General features: G+C 50.1%; 2 protein-coding genes across 2 annotated transcripts in view; both read right to left on the bottom strand.

Annotated features, from left to right (window-relative positions):
• The window catches only part of TMEM132B (transmembrane protein 132B), a gene marked incomplete at both ends in the record, with an annotated part of 217,227 nt that extends 210,380 nt beyond the window's left edge, over positions 1–6,847 (bottom strand). The window contains one exon of the mRNA XM_082293634.1: positions 6,763–6,847. Coding sequence (XP_082149760.1) covers positions 6,763–6,847 — 85 coding nt within the window. The remainder of the gene's footprint in view (positions 1–6,762) is intronic.
• Positions 6,848–21,029: 14,182 nt separating this feature from the next.
• Positions 21,030–24,188, bottom strand: part of AACS (acetoacetyl-CoA synthetase) — a 37,637-nt gene continuing 34,478 nt past the window's right edge. Inside the window, exon 18 of the mRNA XM_082293696.1 lies at positions 21,030–22,288. Coding sequence (XP_082149822.1) covers positions 22,151–22,288 — 138 coding nt within the window. The 3' untranslated portion in view covers positions 21,030–22,150. The remainder of the gene's footprint in view (positions 22,289–24,188) is intronic.

Genomic DNA, 24,188 nt, shown 5'->3' on the forward strand with positions numbered 1-24,188 from the left:
CTAAGCAAAAGCTGTGGCTAATTGACAACAAATCCTAAACTGAGATATAAAGTAGCTGCGTCTGTCACTCACAGCAATGGCAGCTCAGCTGCTAAATAATGGAAAATGGTTCATTTTTCTGACTCAGGGAAGATCCTTTATGAAAGAAATGAATGTCTCCAGTGCTGTGGAGCCATGCCCTGATCATTCCTGCATCTTAAAAATCTAACATTGCCCATAAAATTCCTAAGTAACATAAACCCTGTTCCTTTCACTACTCTCCCAATCAGAAAAACTGGATTTAAATCACCTGCTGGCAGGTTTATTACAGGGCCCACAAGCAGATAAGGTCCTGTGCACCAGCCCTCTGCACTTAATGGGAAATAAATCTCTGCTTTGCCATCTGGTTTTGAAATGTTTCCATACAAGCTAAACAAAAAACCCAAAGATACGTGCACCTCTCATTTAACCTTCTAAAGGATTTTATTTCTGGGGTAACGAGGATGACGTTTCTCCCCTCTCTAGCAGAAATGCTTTTCCTCCTCGGGCTGATCCGCCCTAGGGCTCCCTCAGCCCATGACCAAACTCTCCCACCACGTTGCACCCATGTGGATAAAGGGGCTCGGGAGAGGGACAGCTGCTTGGCCAGAGGCACCATCTCCCACACCATCCCATGGGCCGATACAAGTGGAAACACCAGTTCTGGAGCCTCCTGAGCCCTTGGCTTGGCCAGAATGAGGATTTTGATCCCTGCCTCTCCATTTAGCTCCAGTTTGAATTGCATCAGGGGTTTTTTTCACAGCATTTCTTTCCATCACCAATGCCAAGCTAAACCTGCCCAACACAGGTGGTTTCACACCATCCCCTCCCCATAACCAGACCTGTGGTCCGTGCACAACCTTTAACCAGATGGCAGCACCATCCCCAGGCAGGAGGACGTGGCCATGCAACAACCACAGAGTGCCGAGCACCCTCTCACCAAGATTTAGCAGCTTTGTCACTAAAAGGTCAGGTTCCTGCCACTGCAGGTCTCCTTCTTCATTGCAGGGGAAGCAATGGGGCAGAGCAGCTCCTGAGGGCCAGCTGGTGCAGGCACGGTGAGATGAGCAGAGCTGGTTTACATGCAGTTTCCAATTAGTTTACTCAGCAGACGGCAGCCCTGTGGAAACCCCTCTGTTCCTGGCTATCCCCTCACCCCTCAGGGCACCCCTTTGCTTCCTCTCTGACTACCACCATCACAGAAGAAAAAAAATCAGGAAAAAGCCAGAGTTAAAATCAAATGCTACACTTCATTTTCTCTCCTTGCCTGAAGTTGCAAGAGACAAGATAGGACATAATCGCCACTTTTAAAATCATCTCCTATGACAGCAAATTGATCAAGTGGAGAGGCTGGGCTGCTTTTGAACTTGAACAAACTGATTTTCCATGAAAGATGGTGTTTACATTGCCTCTCAATAGCCTGCTAAAATATGCATTCCTCCTGCCATTTCATCACCAAAATTTGGGAGGAAAGAATGTTTTTGGGGTAAAAAAGAAGGAAAAAAAGAGAAAAGGAGAAAAGAAAGTGCGCTTGAATCTGGAGCACAACATAAATTCATGAAGCTTTCTGAATACTGCCAGTAACAAACATTTATGTAAACAAAGAAAAGTGTGTTGCAAGAGAATTTTTGAGTACTATGGAAGAAACATTAATATTTACCTTGCACCTGAGACTGAAGTCCATTGTGCGAGGTACTGCCCAAAGAGCAAAGTCCTTCCACAAGGAGTTCACCCACCACACACACTCCAGCAGCCCTTGCTTTACTTCCTATCGCAGCACTCTACGTCACGGAGGGGAATGGGAATACCCAGGGAAAGCCAGACACTGAGCAATCCTATCCCCTCTGTAAGTTGTCTCCGGGGACCGCTTTGCTTGTAATTTCTGCCTGCCCATCCTCACATGGAACCGCTTCCTCTGAAATGCCAGCTGGGAAACTCCCAACAGCATGAAATCAAAGCATCTTCCACGACATCTAGAGCACCACATGGTAACTCACACTCCACAGCCTCCGTGGCACTTAATGCAAGAGGATCTGACAGCCGTAGTCGGGAAAGCACCACGTGCCAGCACATCAGTGAGCCACTGACAGGGCTAAGAGCTAAAACTATGCCAACAAACCAAGTCACCGCTCATCATTAACAAACATTAGTTATATTTAGGCAGGGAGAGAACGGGGAACCAAGTTCAGTGAATTAAATTTGTTGAGCTGACAGTATTTATTTCAGTGATGGCTTCTCATTCACTGGGAAGTTTATTAAGGCCAGAAGACCTTGGTTTAGCTTGCTTCGTGCAGGATGTAGGGGGCTGCCACCTCCCCTCTGCATCTCTGAGACAGGACAGGTCTGCAGCCACCTGCACGAGCGAGACATGGGGCTTGGTGAAGCCACCTCTCATCACAGCAAAACCTGTGCTTCGTACCAGCATCAACCACCAAGGTCAGGACAAGCAGCACAAGTTGCCATGACCCAACGTTACCAGTAATGACACCTCTTCCTCCACCTTTCAGCAAGGGGCCCTGCTGGGACACGGCCAGCACGGGCCCTCTGAGCAGCCCGGCTGCAAGACACATTTCTGAGGAGCCACGGAGAAGGGCAGGATGACCCCAACTCAGCATGGGGTCAGCAGGGTGGAATCTCCATCCCACTGGCAAAACCCTGCACAGCCTAAAGCCCTGTGTAACCCAAATCCCTGTGCACCCTCGTGGTGCACAGACTCTTCTCACCAGGCACTTTGAAACAAGGGAGTCCTTGCCCAGGCACTGTGCCTTCCAGACTGCTGCCTGGGCTCAACCAAATCCATGATGGCAAACCCATTGCAGCAATTAAATAAATGGAGCCATCCCTGGCTCAGGAATGCATCCTTCAACCAAAAAATCCTTCCACAGACACAAACCCTGTCCCAGGGTTGGCAGCTCTCTGCTCTGATCTCCTGCAGCTGCTTGTGGGCTCATACCTTCCTCGCCACACTAAACTGCTTTAAACAGAGAAAATAGGGCTGGGAGTGACTATCATTCCCAGCAATAAAGTACAGCAGATTAATTGTACTTTATTGATATTTATATTCTAATATAACTATTTTGACATTCAAACCTCAAGAGACTCTATTGATCAGCCAGAGTCAGGTGTCAGTGAATGGAGTTCTGTGACCAAGCCCCACAAATTGAAAAAAATAATCAGAACCCAAAACAAGTGAGACTTCTGCATTTCAACTACACAAAGGAGGCTGCAGCACCAGTGACAGGAGATTTTGAAGTGAAAAATGCTGTGCAGGGCAAGTCACACAGTTGCCTCCTGCATTCCCAGAGAGCCCAATGCCGACCACAGCAGCAATGCATAAATCCAGAGTAGCTCCACTGACTTCAGAGCAGCTGTTCTAGATTTATGCTGATGGGAAGTAAAATCAGGGTATTGAAATATTCTGCTCTAATGGATGCTGGAGGAAAAGGCACTATGATATTTTCAGACTTCTCCCCCCAGCCCACTATCCCCCACTTCACATTTGAACAGTCATTGCATAAAATGTTGAGATCTGCACTAAGCTGGGGAAAATAACCTACATTTCAACAGTTTGTACGATCATGTTCTGCAAGTCTATTGTACAGTACATAATACAGGTCTTTCATTTCTGTTCCTAAAGAGCCTCTGAATAAGATGTGTCTCCATATTAGGCAGAGTGATACAAGGACACATAATAAAATAAGCATAATGTCTCTCCACCCACGCCCCCCCGGAGCCAGAGTCTAAAAGCAATCGCGGGTCCTTCCTCACGCACAGCTGACAGCAGCCCAGGCGCATCCTACAGGGGCTGAAGGAGGGTGTTCAATGAGCTCTGCACGCCCCGCTCCTGCGCTGCCCTGCTCCGCCGCCAGCCCCGCGTTCCCACACCCGCTCCGGGGTCCAAGGCAGCGGAGCGAGCCGGTGACACAGCACCAGGCAGGAAAACAAAATATTCAGGTAACTCGTCCGGCTCGCTCACAGGATACCTATTCATATAACCTCAGAGACAGCGCCGCCGCCAGCGAGGAAGGCGGCCAAAACCTTGCCTAGATGCCAGCAACAAACGGGGGCCTGCTGCCAGCGAGAGACATCCTCGAGCTCAGCGTGAGCGGCCCTCGGCTGCCAAACACACACGCACACCCTCTGCTCGCAGCCGTGCGCGCCAGCAGCCGGGCCGCCAGAGACCCGGGGCAGGAGAGTGATCTCTTAATTGGACCTTCACAAAGCTATTTAGGGGACCTGCCTGACAGGCGAACAAATGCCACCCGCTTTGAAGAGGCTGAAGAAACTCAGCCTGGTGCATCTCCGGTCCCCGCAACGCAGCCTGCCCAGAGCCGGCCCCGGCAAGGGGGAAGGGAGGGAGCTAAGGCAAATAAATAGAGAAAAATGGCAAGAGCCCAACGCGACCGTCTGTAAGAGCTGCGAGCTTTGCAGAGATGGCAGCACCGCGGCATGACTCATGCAGGTGTCTCTCCCGTCTGCAACAACCCAAACCGAGATGCGGTTCGTTAACCCCTGTAATCCAGAGGAGAAAGCCGACTTGGATCACAGCGAGCTGTAGGAAGATCGGCACAGCCCCGGAGGGAGGCGTTCCCGGGCTCTGCCACCTCTCGCCTCTCTCTGAAGAGCTTTCACCAGATCCCAAACCCCCTCTCCACACGCAGACATTGCTGCGGTCCACGCCAGGGGTGGGACAGGGCAGGGGCAGCGCTCCGCGCCGAAAGCAGAAGGATGCTACGGCCGACAGAGGAGAGAGGCGCAGGCGGGGAACGCGCTCGTTATTCACAGCTCGAGCTGAGAGCGCACTGCGAGCTCCTAACGCGCACATTGAGCAGGGAGGGCTCAGCGCAGCGCAGAGGGATGGATACGTCGGTAGGTTTGCAGCCACAAACTGTTTCAAAGTGGGTTTCCATATGTTTAAGCACTCAGAGCGCTGGAAGAATTACACCCACAGCCCAATCTCACCATGGTAGCTACCCACACAGGAGGAGACAGGAGGGGGGAATATCTGGGAAAAGATTATCATTAATATGTCAAAGCAATAAATAAAAAAAGATTGGAAAAAAAAAACCACAAAACCAAAAAAAAACCAAAAATAAACCAAAAAAAAACCAAAAAAAAACCCAACCAAACAAACAAACAAAAAAAAAAAAAAACAGAAAACCTGCTCCTTTGTTGCGCCGAACTCTCTCCTGGATAAAAGGAGAGCCGCACGGCATAGAGGGCATCACAGTGACCACAGAAAGCCACCATTCCGCGGGGCAGTGCTGACCCACAGGCAGCCCATGCTCTGTGTCCTGTGCTCGGTGCCCCACTCCCCACAAGCTGCACCCCACTGTCCATGCTCTGCACCCTGGTCCCCATTGTCCTGCTCAAGAAGATTTCCGAGTGCCGCCGTGGCTGCACACACCCCAGCCAAGGAGGGAGATGGAAAACGCTGTGCTTTTTGGAGTGAGCAGAGCAAGGACCCCTTGCTGTCCATCTTCTGTATGTCCCCGAGGCTGATGCCTCCTTCCTAGCAAATTGTTCCTGCTCTCCCTGTAGGAACCTTTCCTAAAACACTTCCCTGTAACAACGCACTCCCTTATGCCATCCCCAAGAACGATACTGCTATTACCCCTCCCGTGGATCACTCCTGTTTCACCTGAAATCTTTGTATTTAAGCATATTCCTAAAACCCCCGTGAAGTTTCCCCAGCAGCCCAAGCTCCACGCTAGGGCCAAACGCAAGCACCGTCCCGAGAAGCAGTAAACGCAAATGAATCCCCGAGCAACTTCAGCACCGATGCACCTTAATTAATTTGCTTTTAACAACCCCTATTTATTAGGAGCAGCATCTGCCAGGGAGCTCACGGGAGCACGCAGAGGAGAACGTCCCCAGAGTGAAGTCCTGCTAAAGACTTTCCCAGGGGCAGCGCTACGGCTCTGCCAGCCTGGAGGCGAACCCTTCCCCAACAAACACCCCCAACTGGGACCCGAAATGCTGCTCCCGAGTTCAGCTGGAGGGGGGGATAAAAAAAGAAAAATAAACCAAGAGAGGAAGAGCATCTCGCAGCCGCACTCCCTGGCCGGGCGCACCGCCTCGCAGCTGGCCGTGATGAGGGAATCCCACCTGAACCCAATCAAGGGCCAGACCCCCCGCTCCCCGCCAGCCCACGGAAACCTGTCCTCGGAATTAAGCGCAGGTGTTTTGTTACCGCAAGGATATAACTCCTGCACATCTTTCCCCCCACCCGCGCCCATGGAGAGCCAGAAAGAGCGAGGAGCATCAGGAAGGGGGGTCGGCCGCCCCCTGGGAAACCCCAAATCCCACGACCCTTCTCCATCCCCCAGAGCTCCGGCGAGCCCAAACTTTTCCTTTTTTCCCCCCCAAGTCAGCAGCAACGCACTGGCAGCGGCCGAAGCAGCGGGGCAGCCTTCGCGCAGGGGGCCGGGAGCCCGCGGCACGCGTGGGGACGGGGAACACACGGGGAGGCAGCGGGGAGCTGCGGAGCTGGATGGGGACTTCTTGGTGCGCCCCAGAGACGGGGCTCGGAGCGCGTTCCACCCGCAGCGTTGCGCGGAGCGCCGGGGGGAGCCGGGGGAGGGAGGGCTGGGATGGGGGAAACGGCCATAAATAAAACCGGGGGAGGGGGGGAAATAGAAAATAAACACAAATAGTTAAAAACAAACCCAAAAATGAACACAAAAACCAAACCAAACAAACAGAACCACAGTGCCGGGGTCGCGGCGGCGGGACCGGGGTTACCTCGGCACAGGAGCAGCAGCGGCGCCAGGAGCAGCGCGGGGCCTCGGGAGAGCATCCTCTTTGTTCCATGCCCAGAAGTAGTCATGGTGCTGATTTATTTGGAGAGGGGCGGCTGAGCGGGGCGGGGGGGGCCGGGGGTGTCGCGGCGGAGCCGTAACCACTCCCCCCGCTCCCCGCCCGCTCCGCTCCGTCCGGCGGCGGGGCCGGCGCCCGCGGAGGTGGGGAGGGGAGGGGGGGGTCCCCGCTCCCCGCCGGCCCCGCGCTCACGGCCGCCCCCGCCGCATCGCCGCCCCGGGGGCACCGGCGCCGCCCCCGCCCGCGGCAGCAGCAGCGGCAGCAGCAGCGGCGGCGGCGGCTCCCCCGGGGCAGCGGGCGCTGTGCCGGGGCTGCGGCGGCGCGGCCGGGCCGGGCAGGGCGGGGGCGGTGCCGCCGGGCTCACCTGAGCGGGATCGGGGCGCCCGGGCGGGGGCGGGCCCGCAGGTGCCCCGCAGCGCCCCGGGGATGCGCGCTGCCCGGGCCCGCGGGGCCAGCGAGCAGGGCAGCCCCGCGTGGCCTTTGCTCAGCCCGGTTGCCGGGGCCCGCGGGGTTTTTTGCCGGGGCGGGCTCGGAGAGCCCCGGGGCCGGTGCTGGGGCCGGTCCCGCTCCCCCGGCGCTGGGGGCCGTGAGGGGGGGGCGCGCGCCGGCCGCGAGCGGAGGGAAGGGCGCGTGCGCCTCCTGGCGGCCGCCGCCGTCACTGCGGGGGGCGCGGGGGGAAAAGGGCATCCCACGGGATGTGAGAGCATCCCACGGGATGTGAGAGCATCCCACGGGATGTGCGGGCACCCCACGGGATGTGAGAGCATCCCACGGGATGTGCGGGCATCCCACGGGATGTGAGAGCATCCCACGGCATGTGAGAGCATCCCACGGCATGTGAGAGCATCCCACGGCATGTGAGAGCATCTCAGACAGGGCCAGGGCATCCCACGGGATGTGAGAGCATCCCACGGGATGTGAGGGCATCTCAGACAGGGCCAGGGCATCCCACGGGATGTGAGAGCATCCCACGGGGTGTGCGGGCATCCCACGGGATGTGAGGGCATCCCACGGGATGTGAGGGCATCCCACGGGATGTGAGAGCATCCCACGGGATGTGAGGGCATCCCACGGCATGTGAGAGCATCCCACGGCATGTGAGGGCATCTCAGACAGGGCCAGGGCATCCCACGGGATGTGAGAGCATCCCACGGGGTGTGCGGGCATCCCACGGGATGTGAGGGCATCCCACGGGATGTGAGAGCATCCCACGGGATGTGAGGGCATCTCAGACAGGGCCAGAGCATCCCACGGGATGTGCGGGCATCCCGAACGGCGTGAGAGCATCCCCGGGGTGTGCAAAGGGCATCCCAAGGAGGGTGAGGGTGTGCAAAAGGCTCCCCAGAGGTGTAGAAAGGGAGTCTCAGGAGATTGAGGGCATCCCATGGGTGTGCACAGGGTGTCCCAAGGGGTGTGCAGGGGCAGTGAGGAGCACGCCCAGGGCAGTGCCAGCCGCACCAGCAGCGTGTCCCACACCCCCCATCCCAGCAGGATTGCCCTCGGTGGAACTCTGCCAATGGAGCCAAGCGTTGCCTGTGTCCTCTCCCTTGGAATGCAAACATATCCCGAATTCCATCCCGCTGGAACTGGAATTTCACTCAAAATCCAATGAGCCCTCATTGCTGGGAGTCGTTACTGTGATCGCAGTAAAACCAGCGAGACAGGGAAAGAAAAGGAGAGGGAACAGTAAACCCATCCCCTGGGCTCTCCTGCAGTTTTGCAAACACGTCTCTGAGTTTGATTTTTTTCCCCTCCCTGCATAAACAAGCTTTTCTGTAGTACTTACTGTAATCTTGTTTGCTCCATAACCACTCCTAGGAATGTCATAAAAAATTTAACTCTAATATTTTACCACTCCACACAAACATGAATGTGAATAAATGCTTATCTCCCATGTAGGGAAATGCAGAGCAGCATGAGAGCACATGGGACTCAACCTCAGGCTGGAGGAACCGGACCCACACAGGTAGGGGTAAAACAAAACCCAAGGAAACCCAAAGATTTGGTTTCCTCAAAGAAGATAAAACTAATAAATAAGTATATAAAATGAATAAAAGGCAGTAATGAAGAGCATCTTGCTGTCTGCTCTTGGTACTTGATCTAATAAAATAAAACAAAACCTGAACATTCAGCTGCTAGTGGAAATCTGGTGATCCAAAATAAGGGAATCAGCTGCTTTAGACATCCCATTTCTTCCTCGGGGACTGTGGGGGGATGTTGGGTTTGCCAGGTGGAGGTAGAGGGGCTGCCCCTGGCGGGTCACTTTGTGCTGCTATGAAAGAAATGTGCAAAGGTGTGTGCCAGGGGCATCCCAAAGCTCTGCAGCAGTGCAGGGCTCAGGGGAGTTATGGGGTGCACAGGGAAGTAGGAAACAATTCCCTTGTGCAGCTCAAACCCAGCGCAGACCCTCGGCTGGGGTACGCAGGACTCTGTCCCCCTCATCAGCCCAAACCCTGCCCACAGCCAAGGGCCTCACCTCACCTTTAGGGCAGCACCACAAAGCATTTAGACTTTACTCCATCACTGCTGCACGTTTTTAAGTGGGATTTTATATCCAACACGTGAAAGAAAATCCGAAGTGAGAAATATTGCAGACTGACAAAGTGCTGACAAGGAAGTGATCCCGCTTCCAGAGATTCAGGAGGAATCTGAGAGGTGCTCATCCCCCATCCCATTCGTTCCATGCAGGACTAGTCTGGTTCTTCCAAAACTTACTCCCCACACTGGTTCTTAGGACAGATAGTAAAGCTGTAGTTATCCATTATGGGCCTCTCAGCCTAATAAAGCCACAAGATTTTCTCCCTCCCCTACAAAATGCTTTAATGATTTTACTGCCTTTTAATGAAAGGTAATATTCTAGTAAAAATGAAGTGAAAACATGTATTAGGTGGTGTCTACAGACTGTAGGATGGTTGCTCTGGCAGTGCCCTCTCTCCTTCCCGCAGCTTTCCTTGTTTGTGTTGCAAGAAACAAACCATAAAAAAAGCAAATACAAACAGTAATAAACCCCTTTGAGAGCCTTGGGCTGAACGTGAGGGACTGTGAACAAATTAACAGGTAAAAGGGCAGTTATCACAGGAAAAATGCATCAGAATTAGGGATTTTCCAGGTCAGAAAGTACCTTGTGGGGTGAGCCCACAGCACAGCAGCTGCTCCCATGACAGGGGCTATTGGGAGTGCTTAGGTGTTTTGGGGAGCAGTGGGGAGCAAACCCCTTAGAAACCCAGCTGGTCACCAACTACAGGGACAACCAGGATTAATCTGCCTCGCTGAGGTTACAAGAGGAGGCCTGAAAAAAACAGAAGGGGATTATTGGGAGATACAAAAAGCATGAGGAAGAATTGCAGATAAATCAACAAAATAACAGACAGCTGATGGAGCACAGCTTCCTCATCAAAGCAACAGGACAATAAGTGCTCCTTGACTGAATTTGCACAATTCCTGCTGGGAGTTTCTGGTTCCCATATCACTGTTGAGCCGTTTCCAAGCTCCTTAGCTGGCTTACAGCATGGCTTGTCATTCCCTGTCTTCTTCTGGTGTGAGAGCATCAAAAGGTTCGTGAGGAGACACCGCCGAGACAGCAGAGCCGCCCATGGTGCCGTAATCTGGGTCTCCCATATGTGATCCTCAAAATAATTCTTTTCCCAAAGGAGATTTTCTTTTAAGTATTCCGGTGAGGTGTTGATACACTTCCTTTGTGCTGGCGTGACTTTGCACACAGAGGCAACCTGTGTTATGAAAGACTTGAAAGACTTTGCAGCGTTACAGAAAGCTGTTGATTTTCACATCACTCATATGTCAAAAGATGGGAGGTTTCGGGAATGCCCCTAGGAGAACAGGAAGAATGAGAATTTTAAAGATGTCTTGAGGTATTAGGAGGCAAAAACCCAGCTGGGAATTAAGGGGAGGTAAGGATGGAGGCCAGATCCCGAGCTGTGTTTAGACGCTGATTTCCTGCAGGGAATAAGGAGCCCGAGTAAACCTGGAGCGCTGCGCAGCACAAGAGATTGATCAGAGCTTTGTAGAAATGGCAATACCTTGTCCTGTAACTGATGTGGAGCTTGAGATTTAACTCCTCTGTGTGCAGAGAGCCACCAACTCTGGCAGTGGGGCCATCTGGCCCCTGAGGACATCCTGCTCCACTTAGAGCATCGTAAGCCGTGCTGTCCCATTGACCCTGTCTGCCCACTGCTTGCTTGCAAGCTGCAAGAAAGCATTACCTGCAGGTCAGAGAAAGCCCAGATTTTGCCAAAAATTAGTTGCATCCACTTTGCAATGCTGGAAAACACTGGGGTAGTGAATCGCTGGGCTGCTGGATGGATGCTGGCAGGGCGCTGGGGGCTGCTGAGATGGAAGCTACCAACAGCCTTGGGACATTGTGCCCCGATAAAAAAAATGGGGTCCTCTGGGGTTCTGTCCCTCTCTGGTGCCCGGCGTCACCCGCAGAGGGAGGAACCCAAGGGAAGAACCAGGGAGGAGGAGCCGCTGTTCGCTGGCAGCGAGGGGCCGGCGTGAATCACAGGTGAGTGATTCACCCAGCCCGCGCCAGGCAGCGAACCTGCGAGCAAGGCACGAACTGAATCAGAGTGCTGGTTGATGGGGTGGTTTCTTTTGCTTTTAATCATCTTCTCACTCATTATCCTTAAAGCCTCTTCCCAGAGGAGGAGGGGGCTTCGCTCGCCAGAAGGGAGCGGGTTAATGACTCCCAGGAGGAAAAGCGCTGAGCAGTGGGAATTGTGGTGCCCTGCTGCCGCCGAGCACCTGCAGAGACTAAAAGGTGATGAATTGCCGTAATTTCTGCTTCCTTCTTCACCTGTATTTAATTAAATTGGTTTAAGACAGGTCTGAGCAGGAGAGTGGCTGATTTCTCCCCGTGTAATTTAAAACACCTGTAGGGGATAGGTGGGGGATGCCTGGCAGAACCCATGTCCTGGGGCCAGCTGGAAATGCTCAGTGTCTGGTAACTGCCCACAGCTGTGGGCACCCAGCCGAGCCCCCTGCCCTGGCCAGCGACCCCGGCCATCACCATGAGCCACCTGCAGAGGACAAGGGGGTTTGTGCACTTGGTCCACACTCCGTCCGCGAAGTCTCCTCTCTCCCTCTGGCTGGGAAGCACCGGAGAGGGAGAAGGCAGGGTCAGAGCCAGAGAAATGGGTTATGTGCTAGCGGCAAGGAAGGGGCCATGCTCCTGTGTGAGCTCAGAAGCTGGGAGGGAGCGCAGGAGGGCTGTGTCAGGGACCAGGAGGGTGCTGGGGGGAGCAGGACCACACACCCAGGCAGCAGGAAGCACAGAAGTGCTGGAAGGAAGGGTGTTCATCCTCCCTCAGGCTCCAGCCAGGGAGGCTCAAAGGATGGCGCATGAAACCCCCGCTTCCACCAAGCCAAACTCACGCAGTCACAGGGAGCTCACGGGAGCCTGGGAGCTGCTCAGCCCCGGGGGAAAAGAGAACAAAACCCCTGAAACCCGAGCAGAAGGAGAAGGTGCAGTGCGTGCCTGCGTTGCGCTTCTCCCGGCGGCTCTCGCAGCCTCACGCAGCTGCAGGGGCTCTGCCCTTGGCCGGGCTGCATCAGCCCCCTCACATCCCCTCCCTCCCTCCGAAAGTGCCAAAAACCAGCCCCCAGCGCTGCACCCTGCTGCCCAGAGATAAAATATGGGCACGGGGATGGGAGGGACACAGCCGAGCCACTCTGGAGAAGGATGAGGAAAGCTCAGCCCCCAGCACCTCGTGCCATTGGGACCGGCGGATGCTCCCGTGCCTGCACTCCTCGAGCAGTCAGGACCTGGTTTTCCATGGAAATCAAATTCGGCCCAAAACATCGAGCGTTTTCCATGAAGGTCACAGGCGGGAGACTTCCCAGGTAGCTCCGTCACCGAAGAGTTGCTAAAACCAGGAGTCACACCGAGCTCCGTGCCTGCCTGCTCATTAAAACAGCCTTTGTGCTCCAGAAATGCATATGAAAGACGCACACAGGCCCTGTCACTCTTACGGATTCCTTCTCTCATGTTGGCTCATTCTCAGCTAAACTAAGAAATGCCTGAAGCCGTCAAAGGGGTTGTTTCAAAGGCAGCCCGGAGACAGAAAGGGAGCGAGCCGGCGCCTGGAAAGCCTCGCTAATCAAGGCAGAGGGACCTGCCTGGTTTCCTCCCTCCCCGAGCGCAGCTCGTGCTTCGGCTTTGAAGACCTGTCATCTGTGACGCCGCTCTGCTTCAACATTTATACTGAGAATTTTTTTGCCTGGAATATATGTCGTTTTTTGGCTTTTTTTTTTTTTTTTTTTTTTTTTTTTTTTAACCATTCCGCCCACCCTTCGCCTCTCAGCGGAGCTCTGCGATGTCGGAGCAGGAGCGTTACAGAACCTTAAATAAAACGCAGGGGAGGTGGCCCCGGTGCCAGGACCGTCCCGACCCAGGCCGTCAGCTGTGTAAACAAAGGGGTTTTTTTCACAGCATGAGTGCCAAGCAGGCTGTGTCGAACGCCGGGGTCCTTAGGAATCCGGGTCTCTCTAATGAAAAGGAGAGACTTTTGCTCCCAGGAGCACTACAAAAATTAATGGATATTATGACTGTAACTACTTGAAATCAAATGCAAAGCCATGTGTCACGCAGCCCTTTTGCGATTTCCGCAGCTTATTACAAGCCTGTTTACATCTGCCCCTGCCTGATTTAAGCCCAGCAGGAATAAAACTAATATCAAGTGAGCAGAGTGAATTAAGAGCAGAGGTGCTCTTGGCGGGACTTATTCAAGCGCAGCCCTCTCCTGACACCGGGCAGACGGGTCCTGCTGGCCCCCGGTCACAGCCCACAGGTACCAGGGTACCCAGACACATCCCAGCCTCTGGAATTGTTCCTTTGTGCCTGGTGCCACTGTTCCACGCAGGCAGGGGACATCCCATGGCACAGCGGATCCCTCTATCCACAAAGCCCTCAGGCTCTCCCGGTGCAGCGCAGGGTCAGGTCGGGGCATGGAGACCGGAGTGGAAAACGCCATCGGGATGCTCTGGAGAAGAAAACAACATTCGTGAAGCATCTGCAGATGCAGCCGCTACCGCCGGGTGCCTTCATTAAGCCCAACAATGCCTTTGGATGGTGTTTGAGGAGCTGTCTGTGGCGTGAAAGGCAAAGGTGTGAATTTTCTCCCGTTCTGCGCCGGCGGCGTCTTTAATCTGAGCCCGCTGAGCGAGCGGAGCGCTGGCACCGCCGCGTCCCAGCTGGCGACGAGGCCAATTAGAGACGGAGCCAGGAGCCAGCGCCGCATCAAGAGGGGGGTGCGGAGCAAAGAGCGGCTGGCGGGGCACGGAGCTGCGGGATTTGCCTTTCCCACAGGGCGAGTCCTTCCTCTCCCCCTTCCTGCACGGAACGAAGTCCCTGGCTGAGATTTTAAGAGGTTGTATTAACAGGTCACCGAACTCATCCGCCTGCCAGGGATGGGTTTGGTGGATATCCTGTTGCAGGGGGGTAAGGATTGGGACCGGCACATGGCTTCACCAGGTTGCCTCACAGCGGTGTTTTATGAATTACTTACAGGTAGTTGTAGTCTCTGTGCTGGTTTAATATTTTATCGTGTTTCCATCGGTCAGATGAAGGACAAGATCCCCGAGAAATCCAAATCCGGGGCTGAGTCTGTTCATGCCACAACTTCAGTTTGCTCAGGAGCCGCCCCGGTGCTGCTCGTCCCTGTGATTCGGATGTGATGCACATGACGTGCAGGAGGAATTATTCATACCAAATGATCGCTCCTGCCCAAATTAGCTTCCAAGAAAGGTGGCTGCAAAACCACTGGACCGTAGGAGCCAGGAGCTGCTCTAAGCAGCTGCTTAACAGGAGCAGATCCGAGCGCTGAGTGGCAAAGGTGAAGTCTGGCAAAAAAAGGAAACTCGGGGTTATCCAAAACTCACAGCAGAACCAGCTGCTGTGCTGGGCTGAACTTGGTCAACACCATCAGCCTACCAGAGTGGCTCAAACCAAGCTCTTGGGCTGCCCAAAGCCTCCCATCACCCCTCACCAGAGGAGCTCCCACTGAACCTTCCCCTCCTCAGGCAGCACAGCTTTACCCTTCAGCTTCCACCAGGGCCTGGCTGTCCCTTGGGCACCGGCCAGGTGGGATCCAGGTGGTTCTTCCAGCTCCCTTCTGCCACCACCCACCACAACATGGAATTCCGTGGAATTCTGAGGAGACAAACAGACCTTAGGTCAGAGCTGACCTCTCTCCTGGCAGCTCAAGTGACTCTTCTGCAGGACAGGGACTGGTGGCCCCACTCAGCTGGGACCAGGTCCGGGTAAGCCAGGGCAACCCAGGCTTACCTTGCTGGACCTTGCAGTACCTTGCTGAACTACTAGGCGAAGAACAATTGATTTTTTTATTTTTCTATTCTAATAAATGAGTGGGAAATTTCCACTCCTTGGATCAGGAGATGCTCTGAATATTTATGTTATTGTTCACCAATTGGAAAAAAAAAAAAAAAAAGAAGAAGTGCTATAAACGAACATTTTTGGTGACCCAGTTTGAGTGGCTCATTACAATTAGATCAAGCTAATTGCCAGCCTTGTATTTCATTTGGCAACTTGTTAAGCTAATTGAACAAAATAAAACTAATGAACAATTATAATGAAGTTTATAATTAGACCATTGGAAAAAACTCAGTGTGAGAATATTTAAGGCGTAATGAATGTGCAGGAGGTTTGGGAGGGGGGCAGTAAATTATGTCACTCTCTCCCACCAAAACCCTTCCTCCCAGGAGCTGATGCTCTTGATGTATTACCTATTCCCAAACCACATCAACGTGGCATTTTCTTTATTATTAATTACCTTAATGCCAGAGATGGCATTTCCAGGGATCCTAAATCCAGGAATCAGCCTGTTAGTGAGGCAGCTCAGAGTGGCCATTATGTTACATCCCCAACTCCACCTTCACAATACAAATCAGGGTCTCCATTAAGGATGGGTTTGTAACCCTGAAAGTGAAAAACGAGCACATGGGCCAGGCAGAGGAGTTCACAAACCCCAGCAAGCTGCTCTGTCCTGTCAAACAGAAACCTGGTACAGGAGCCAGTGGGGGCTGAAGGGGGAAGAACAGAAAGAAAAATGCTCTCTGCCTGATTAGAGCCATTTTTAATAAACAGTTATTTTTGTCTCATTCAATTCCTATACAGATCTGAATAAACCCATTCCAGCTCCCTTTCACCCCGTGCTGCTAAGTTAAATACCATGGTAAGACACAGAATGACTTTTTGGACTTTCAGTTTACAGGTCAAGCAGGTACCCACCAAAACTTAATAGAATTGTCACATCAGACTCTCCATTGCTTAAAAACTTCTCTTCCTCCTATTTGTACATGAAAGTAATTAGTTCATATAGAACTCCGTGGTAACTGAGGTTTTTCATCAGGGAATAAAGGCAGAAACTCTTAAACCAGGGAGGCAATGTGTTCGACCTTTTCTCCTGGATGTCTGGAGGTTCCCAGTGGTTCTGGCACTCTGAAAGCAAGTTCTGGATTTCAGCGGGAGCCCATGGTGCCAAGTGCCACATGCACAGGGCAGGGATGAAGCACACATGGTCCAGGAGGAGCAAAGGGTGGGGAGGAGGAGAATCAGCCCTGGAGATATTAAACAGCTCAGCACTGATCCCACTGTCTGCCTGGAACCACCGTAATCCCAACGAGGGTAACGTTCTTCCTCCCATTCACAGAGCTGCTTTACTCTCACAGAGATTAAGATAATACATTGACTCAGGAAAAAAAAATTATTTCTATGAGCTATCAAAATCTCTATTCCCCTCCCCTGTTTTAGCTTGAGCTGCATTAGGAGAAAACCTCTGTTTTTGCAGTCATGTCTCAATATTTTTATGCCATTAGAACCAGCTGTCCTCTTAATGTAATTACAGGTTTCACCAGGGGAGTGATCATATCCTGGTAGCAGTGGGAGGTTGTAGCTGTCTGATGCTCTCCATGTTCCATCACCTTTCCATCAGCCTTGGTCTGGGGGGTTTTGCAGGTGTCTCTTCACCTGCCAGCCTGGAGCTGCTGCCACAGCAGCCGGGGCTGCCCTTCCTGCAGCTTGTGCTGCTCAGGGCAGGCTCTGGTCCCACTTCAGCAGGGCCAGGAGGGAGCTTTGGCAAGGAGGATGCAGAGGCCATGGCCAGCCCTTGCAGTGGCACCAGCAGGGCTCAATAATGCCTCTCCCCAGCCCCATGCTGAGGACAGAGGGCAGGGGCTGCCAGGCTGAGCTCTCCCCCTGCTTCCTCCCTTGCTGTGCTAAAAGCTCCCACACGTGTAGGGGTTTCCATGGGCTTGTGCTGGTTCGGGCATTTCCATGCTGATTTCCCTCCCCTCGTGCATGCACACACCCTCTCATTACCAAAAGGTTGAGGAAATGGGAACAAACCCTGAAGTGAAGCGTGAAATGGGCTCCATGATTCCAGATAGCCAGGGCCATTTAAAGCCGTGCTTGGCATTTGCATTATAAGAACAAATCCTGTAACAAGAATCTCTCCTATGCTTTATACTCCTGCATTAATTCATGAAGTGTCATGTATCTAGTGTATTTTATTATACATGAGAACCAGACAAATTAAAATTCTCAGTTGAGTATCACATTTGTACACTCAAGGCCACCTCCTTCGGCTCTGGCGAGGGTTGAAGTGACGCTGGTTTAAACTCAGCTCACCTTTCAAACCAAGTCGGTTAAACCGGCACAAATTCTCAAAGTTTTCTTCCAATTTCTTCACAATTTATTTCCATTTAGCTTCAACCTCTTTGTAGGCAATGGGAGGTGAAGATAAATACTCTCCTGATCCTTGTCAAAGCACAGGCTGTAGTTCAACAGCCTGGGAATGCTAGAAACAATCCCTTTGTAAAACAGAAACAGAATATGGGGGTGGAACTGGGTGATCTCGAAAGGTCCCTTCGAACCCAAACCATTCCCTGATTCTACAAATACCCCCACCAATGGCACTGTTGTCCTGCAGCAGCAATTACTGAACTCCCTTTAAATCTACAGAAGAAGGAACAAAACTGGAAAAACAATTTTTTTTAGCAGATTCCTCATTAGTGAGTAAACCTCCTCATGTTAGTGATGTATATTTTAATATGCTATTGTAAACTAATTAACAATCCTGGAGGTGATGGTTTTTTTCCAAGGGACATTATCCTTTCAGCTGGAATCCCAGGCTGAATGCTGATAAGCCTCTTGAACTTTGCAAAACCACTTGTCAAAAGTAGTAAGACAAGAATTCGTTAAGGTCTTCTAATTAAGAAGTACAAGGTCCAATTAAGCTCTCACTAATGTGCTTCACAACCCAGTTAAAACAACTGCCTGCCAAGGATTTTCCCACCCCCACCAGCGCTGGTTCCTCACTTGAGTTCATCCCCAGCTGGTGGAGAATTCTCCAGTTCTTGGGAGAATTTCTCTGGCCATCAGAAGCCACAGTGAGGAATCGTGGGGACAGCTGGAGCCTGCTGCATTAATACTTTGGGACATCTCATTGTTCTGCAGCTGGAATTCTTCCGAGACACTCTTGGCCTCCCTGACAGCATTCCAGAGGCTGCTTCCCTCTCCTCTGTGTGACAGCCACTCCCACTTTGCACACAAAGCATGCAGAGCAAAATGCTCAGGCTGATGTTGATTATCTCATTATTTGAACCTAAAGAGGCCCCTAACTCCCAGCAAGGAAAATGTGTGTGCTGCCCTCAGCTCCGAGGCTGCCACGCTGGATCATGGCCGTGGCTCACAGCAGCTCCCACCCTGATTTTATTTCTGGGAGAACATGGGTTATGACATGCAGTTTCCTCTTTCTACAAAAGATGTAGAAGAAAATTAAGTTGCATCCTGTTGGTCTCTAAGACCTGGTTATAAATGAGCTAAAAATACCCCCCTTCTTGAAAGGAGAAAGATGAAGCACTTTTGGATTTATCCTCTCCGTTTTGTAGGACAAAATCCAGGCAGCAGCCTGGCACCTCAGGAAACCACTAACAAGCTGAAAGATTGCAGTGGAGAAATTGCTCAGTGCAGAACTCCAGAGGTCACCTGTAGGAAGACCAAAGGCTTTATCTACTGAAACATCTCTGATCAGGGTCTTAAAGGTGGGATCAGAGCATTCCCTACAGACTCCAGTTTCCCCCAACCCAAAACCCTACAGTTCTGTCTCAAGAACAGTCTCGGACCTTGGTACTCCTTCCAAACACATTTTAAAACTAATTTTAACGCCCATTTACCTGTGTGACTGACTGCTCTGCTCATAAATGAAATACTTTTAAATGTGTATACACTAAACTGAAAGACAATAATGGCCCCAGGGAAGTTGCATTCCATCAGGCAATTACCTGTGTTTTTAAAATCACTGAATAAGTAATTCACACAACCCATTGCTCTTGCACATAACAATAAACAATTTTATCAGCTGTGCCCTGCTTGGGCTGCTGTGTAGCAGCTCATTTTATTTCACTGAGAACCACCACTAACCAGGGAAATTAATTGAAATCATAAGGCAGAGGGAGGGAGGGAGAAGTACCTGCTCTAACAGGAGCTGACAAAAGCACATTTCTAAGAGGGGAGTGATAAAACTATATCTCCCAAGGGCAAATGGGCTGATTCCATCACATAATTCAAGAGCCACTCCCAAATTTGCAGAGGACTGGGTGAGAAATGCCACCTAGCCTGGAGTTCCTCTGCTGTAATTGCTTTGCTGTTGAACATTTAAGTCAGAGCTTAAAGCCATTTCCAGAGCCAGATCTATTTGCATGCCACACATCCCACTAAAATCTGCACATGGAGCTTTCCAGGCAAAACACTGTGAACCTCAAGGTATAAATAGGCAACCAAAAAAAAAAAAAAAAAAAGAAAAAGAAAAAGAAGAGGGCGATGCACTTGGGGTACAACCACTACATCCTGGCAGCCCTAAGGCAGCCCTCCAGTGCTTCTGGGTAAAACCTGAGGCAGGCCAGCAATCCATGGGCTCAGGCACAGCCTGCAGCCTCTGCCCAGCTCCTGCCTCAGGATCACAGCACAGCCCGGTGCTTGCAGGTGTTTCTGCTGCTACAGCCACAGCATCAGGAGCTCAGTGCCATGCCAGAGCCTGTGGACACATTTTTGGGTGCCAGCAGTTTGCAAGAAACCCCTGGAATCCCCGTGAGGCTGCAGTTAGGCCATGGCTGAGCCCTGGGGAGAGCACAGCTGGGTAGGAAGCAGGCACAGAGTGATGCTCCCTGCTTGGCCCTTGGAAACCACAATGCCTGCAGCTCTCTGCCTTCGTGCCAGGGATGTTCTGGCCCATCCCCAGCTGTGGGAGCAGCCAAAGGCAAATGCAAGCTGGAGGGTTGGAGGGAAGGATGTGGAAGGGGAGAAGCTGCACTCAGGAAGGGTGGAAAGCATTCCCAGCTCTGCCACAGCCACCTTTCAAGTACCCACCTTCCTCTCCTCAGCACTGCCAGGAGCATCCAGCACTTCCAAAACCCAGACCCTCAATTCAGTGAGGCACCAGCACAGTTTGCAGCACCCATCAGGGCTTTATAGCCATAAAAAGTCATTTCTATAGATTTCCTTCTGTATTGCTCTAGTTTTGTTTGTAACTAATATCTGGGAAAAGCTTTGCAACATCTGACAATTACAAGAGATCAAATTATATCCATTAATGAAACTTCCTCCAGTGTTTGCAGCACAATAAAGGATCAAAAAAGCAGCCTTGAGGCAGTGTGTATGTTCTTAATGTATCTGTGCTTCTAAACTATCTTTAATTAATGAAATAACCCAAAATTACTATTTAATCTGTGGGCTTTGTAAACCTCAGACATTTTGCATGAATTAAAGAACAATATAATGAAGTTTTAATGAATATAAAGTCACAGTTAATGTAAAATTTATATATAGCAAGCCAGGAGGGGAAGGAATTTAAAAGTACTTTTAATCATAGGTTATTGGCAGCTTGGTAGCTCCTTTTTATACTTTTCTAATGGGTGCTTGGTATTTATCTTATCACAGCAGCATGGCCTGACTCACTACAGTAGAGAAAGTACCGGCACAGAAAGTTTTGTACTCAGCTGCACTTGGATTAAACCCATTAAATCAGTAACAAACTAATCTAAAAATTATTTCATGACACCCAGTTAAAAGGAAAATAAAGACAGTAACAGCTGAGATATATAATATATAATTATATATATAAAGAATTGATTTTTTTAATTAACTCTTTATCAACGCTGAATGCATTCAACACAATTGTAAGTACAATAATATTTCACCCACAAAATTCAAATAGTGCAGGAGACACTGAATGCCAGAGGGTTGGTACAGCTACTGCAACTGTATTTTATGAAAAACAAAACACTTTAGTGCTTCCATGTCACTGTTTTAGCAAGCTCAGTTTTTAAATTACAGTATTTTTCCCTTTATAAACTGGAGGGTTACAGACCTAGAAAAGGGGTCTCTCACTCTCAACATGACATTTAGTAAAAAAAGGTTACAAAACCCATCAGCTTTTAATAAAGAAAACACACTGGAATTCCTCAGCTAACCTTAGAGCCAATAAAGGACTTCAACCAAGGAACATTTTGCTAAACATCTTCCTCAACTGTAATTATGTTAATCCAGAGCAACGACAGTAAATTCCATGGAAATAACCTGGAGTTACCCCAGGAATAAGGAGGAGGCAAATGCTCCCTTCACCTTCAGAGTCCCCAGAAGCCTCTCAGCCAACAGCTTAAAACAATGAGAAGGCTACGGCACAAAATGAAGCAGCAATTACCCTCAAAGGTACCATGAGAGATTTCAAGACTGAAATTATTCTGAGTCAGGTCAAATGGGTTTAGTGCATTATGGTTTGGCTTTATAAAAACATCTTAATGCACACTACACAGAGAACACTTGCATGTTTCAGGGTCAAGGGATTAAAACTGCCATGGATTCCTTACAGGGAACAAACACATGGATTGCAAAATGTTGCTAAAAATCCAGTTTAAAAAAAAAGAAAACATTTTATGAAAGAAATACTCTATCTGCAACTGCAACTATTGGTGCTCCCATTTGATGGGCTGCTGATGTAAATCTAACCAGAAAAGATGCACTCATAAATAAAAATCAAAACAGGCAGGTTTCTCCCTCCAGGCTGGAAAAAACCTCCAAAATATATGGCATATTTAACCAATAAAAGGGAGCTAAGCTTTACCCAAGCCTTTCATAATGCACTTCATGAAGTATTTTTTTTCTTTTTAAAAGAACCACTGGTATTAAATAGAGCTTTTTCTTTACATACAGTATTGGTATATACAAAACAAATACAGAACAAAGACAGTCACAAAAAATAAAACCCCCAAACAAGTGACTTTAATAGTCTTGAAGCTCAGGAATATTTTGGTACAGGTCCAAAGCCTCTGGGTTTGAGAAAGCTCCCCGCTGCTCAACTTCTTTCCCTGCAATTATTTGCTTCACAGCTACTTCCACTTTCTTCCCATTTACCGTATACTGAAAAACAAAACCAGCAAAGATAAGATTACATTTTTTTTCATGTAGTAGCTTTATGCAAATATTCATGAAACCCCCCATCAATTCCAGAACTCTATCAAAATTTAGCAGAATGCCTTCTCTTTTGTTACACTTGAAGCACTTTCTTCTGAAAATCACTTGAAGAGTAGGTAGAATTCAAAGAGTTTGTGTCAGTTTATTACTCCTACTGGCAATTCTGTGAGAACACGATCAAGCTCCAATATAAAACAACAAAACCAGATCAGAATGATGGCATAAACACTAAAAATGTTTGGTTTTATGTTCTGACACATTCAATTTTCAAACCATTTTTAATTTTTTAAGGGTGGGCTCAAAAAACAAAGCCCAACTGCAATGGGCTTTGGAAGAAGAAAATCATGATTTTCTGATCTGAAATGGACAGTTCTTCCAAAAGGGTGAAGTGAAACTCTGGGCTTAAGTCATCCTCTACAGTTAAGTGTTTCAAAACAAACCATAACAAATAAAATAAACTGTAACCAACAGAGGCTTCACCTCCACTTATGAATCACACAAATTCTATTACATTGGGTGACTCAAAGTAAGGACACTACAGAAAAAAAAAACCCAATTCTTCTCTTGAGATCAGAGCAATAACTTCTGACACAGTAAGGAGATCTACTCCAGTGTGACCAGGAACAGCCAAGGCCCATTTGGGTGATCTCTGCTTTTGGAGGCACCAAGGCTTTATGAGCCCCTTCCTCGTGCTGGTACCTCTGAGACATTTTGGGGGTGGCACCTTTGAGGAGCTGACACACAAATCCCTCCTCAGTGCTGCCTGCCTGCTCTGGAACAGGACCCCACCTGCTTCACTGCTCAGTCTGCTCGTGGAAGAACCCAGGCTGGTCCTGGCCTCCAAAGCCACCAAAACTCCTGAGCTCCAGGCAGCACCATTTATCACTGGAGACCATTCAGAGCCAGGTGAGAACAAACCTCACCACACTCTTGCAATATTGTCTTGATTAAAAAAAAAGGTCAAACTTTTCTTTATTAGATCTGCTGAAGTCATGTGTAACCCTCCCCTCCTGAGCCACCTTAATCAATCACTTCTATCTCTTCTCAATGAGTAGCAACCTAATTTTCACAAGAGCCCAGAAACCAGAATAGCTCAGTGGCCTGCAAGGGAACTCCCCCCTTTAAAAAAAGATCAGGCTGTTCAAAGTACATTAGTTTACTTTAATCACTAAATCCTGTGGATGATTGCCAGAGTGTTTATGTGGTCAGGACAGAGCTAGACAGATTCATACTATGTTTTTTAACACCTGAATGTCCTATTAAAACCATGCTTTGTGTTACTCAATCACCTCAGCACAGCTGTACTGTTTCTACCAGAATACAGTGCCAGGATCAGATTGTATTTTCTGATGAGGATTCAAACACATTTCTGAAAGTAGCAGAAAATAGGCAGTTTCCCTTCCAATCAAAACTTTGAAGCCTGTCTCCCATCTTTCTTTAAATCACTTCACCACTGGCACATTTATCTGAAAGGTAATTAAAACTCACTCAATTCAGTCAATGTGTGACCTAATTAATGATCTGAGCAGGCTCTCCTGAGGAGCAGCCCATCCCTAACACCTCCCTGCTGTACATTCAGGTGACTCACACAGTTCACAAGTTCAACACTCCATGCACGAGCTGAGTTAGAGCCCAGAAAATGGGAACTTAGGGGATTCTACACTCATGCAAGGAAGACATTTTGAGCCAGGAACTATCTGCCAACAGCATCATGAAACAAAAAAACTCATCAGGTCAGGACCAGGTCCCTCTGTGGACCACAGAGAGTAGTCCTGAACCCTACAGCACTTCCACATGGAAGCCTACACTGGCAGTAACAGGGTATCAGCATCAAATGATGGCTCTG

Source organism: Coloeus monedula, assembly GCF_965178545.1.
Source record: "Coloeus monedula genome assembly, chromosome: 18".
NCBI classification, from domain to species: Eukaryota; Metazoa; Chordata; class Aves; order Passeriformes; family Corvidae; genus Coloeus; species Coloeus monedula.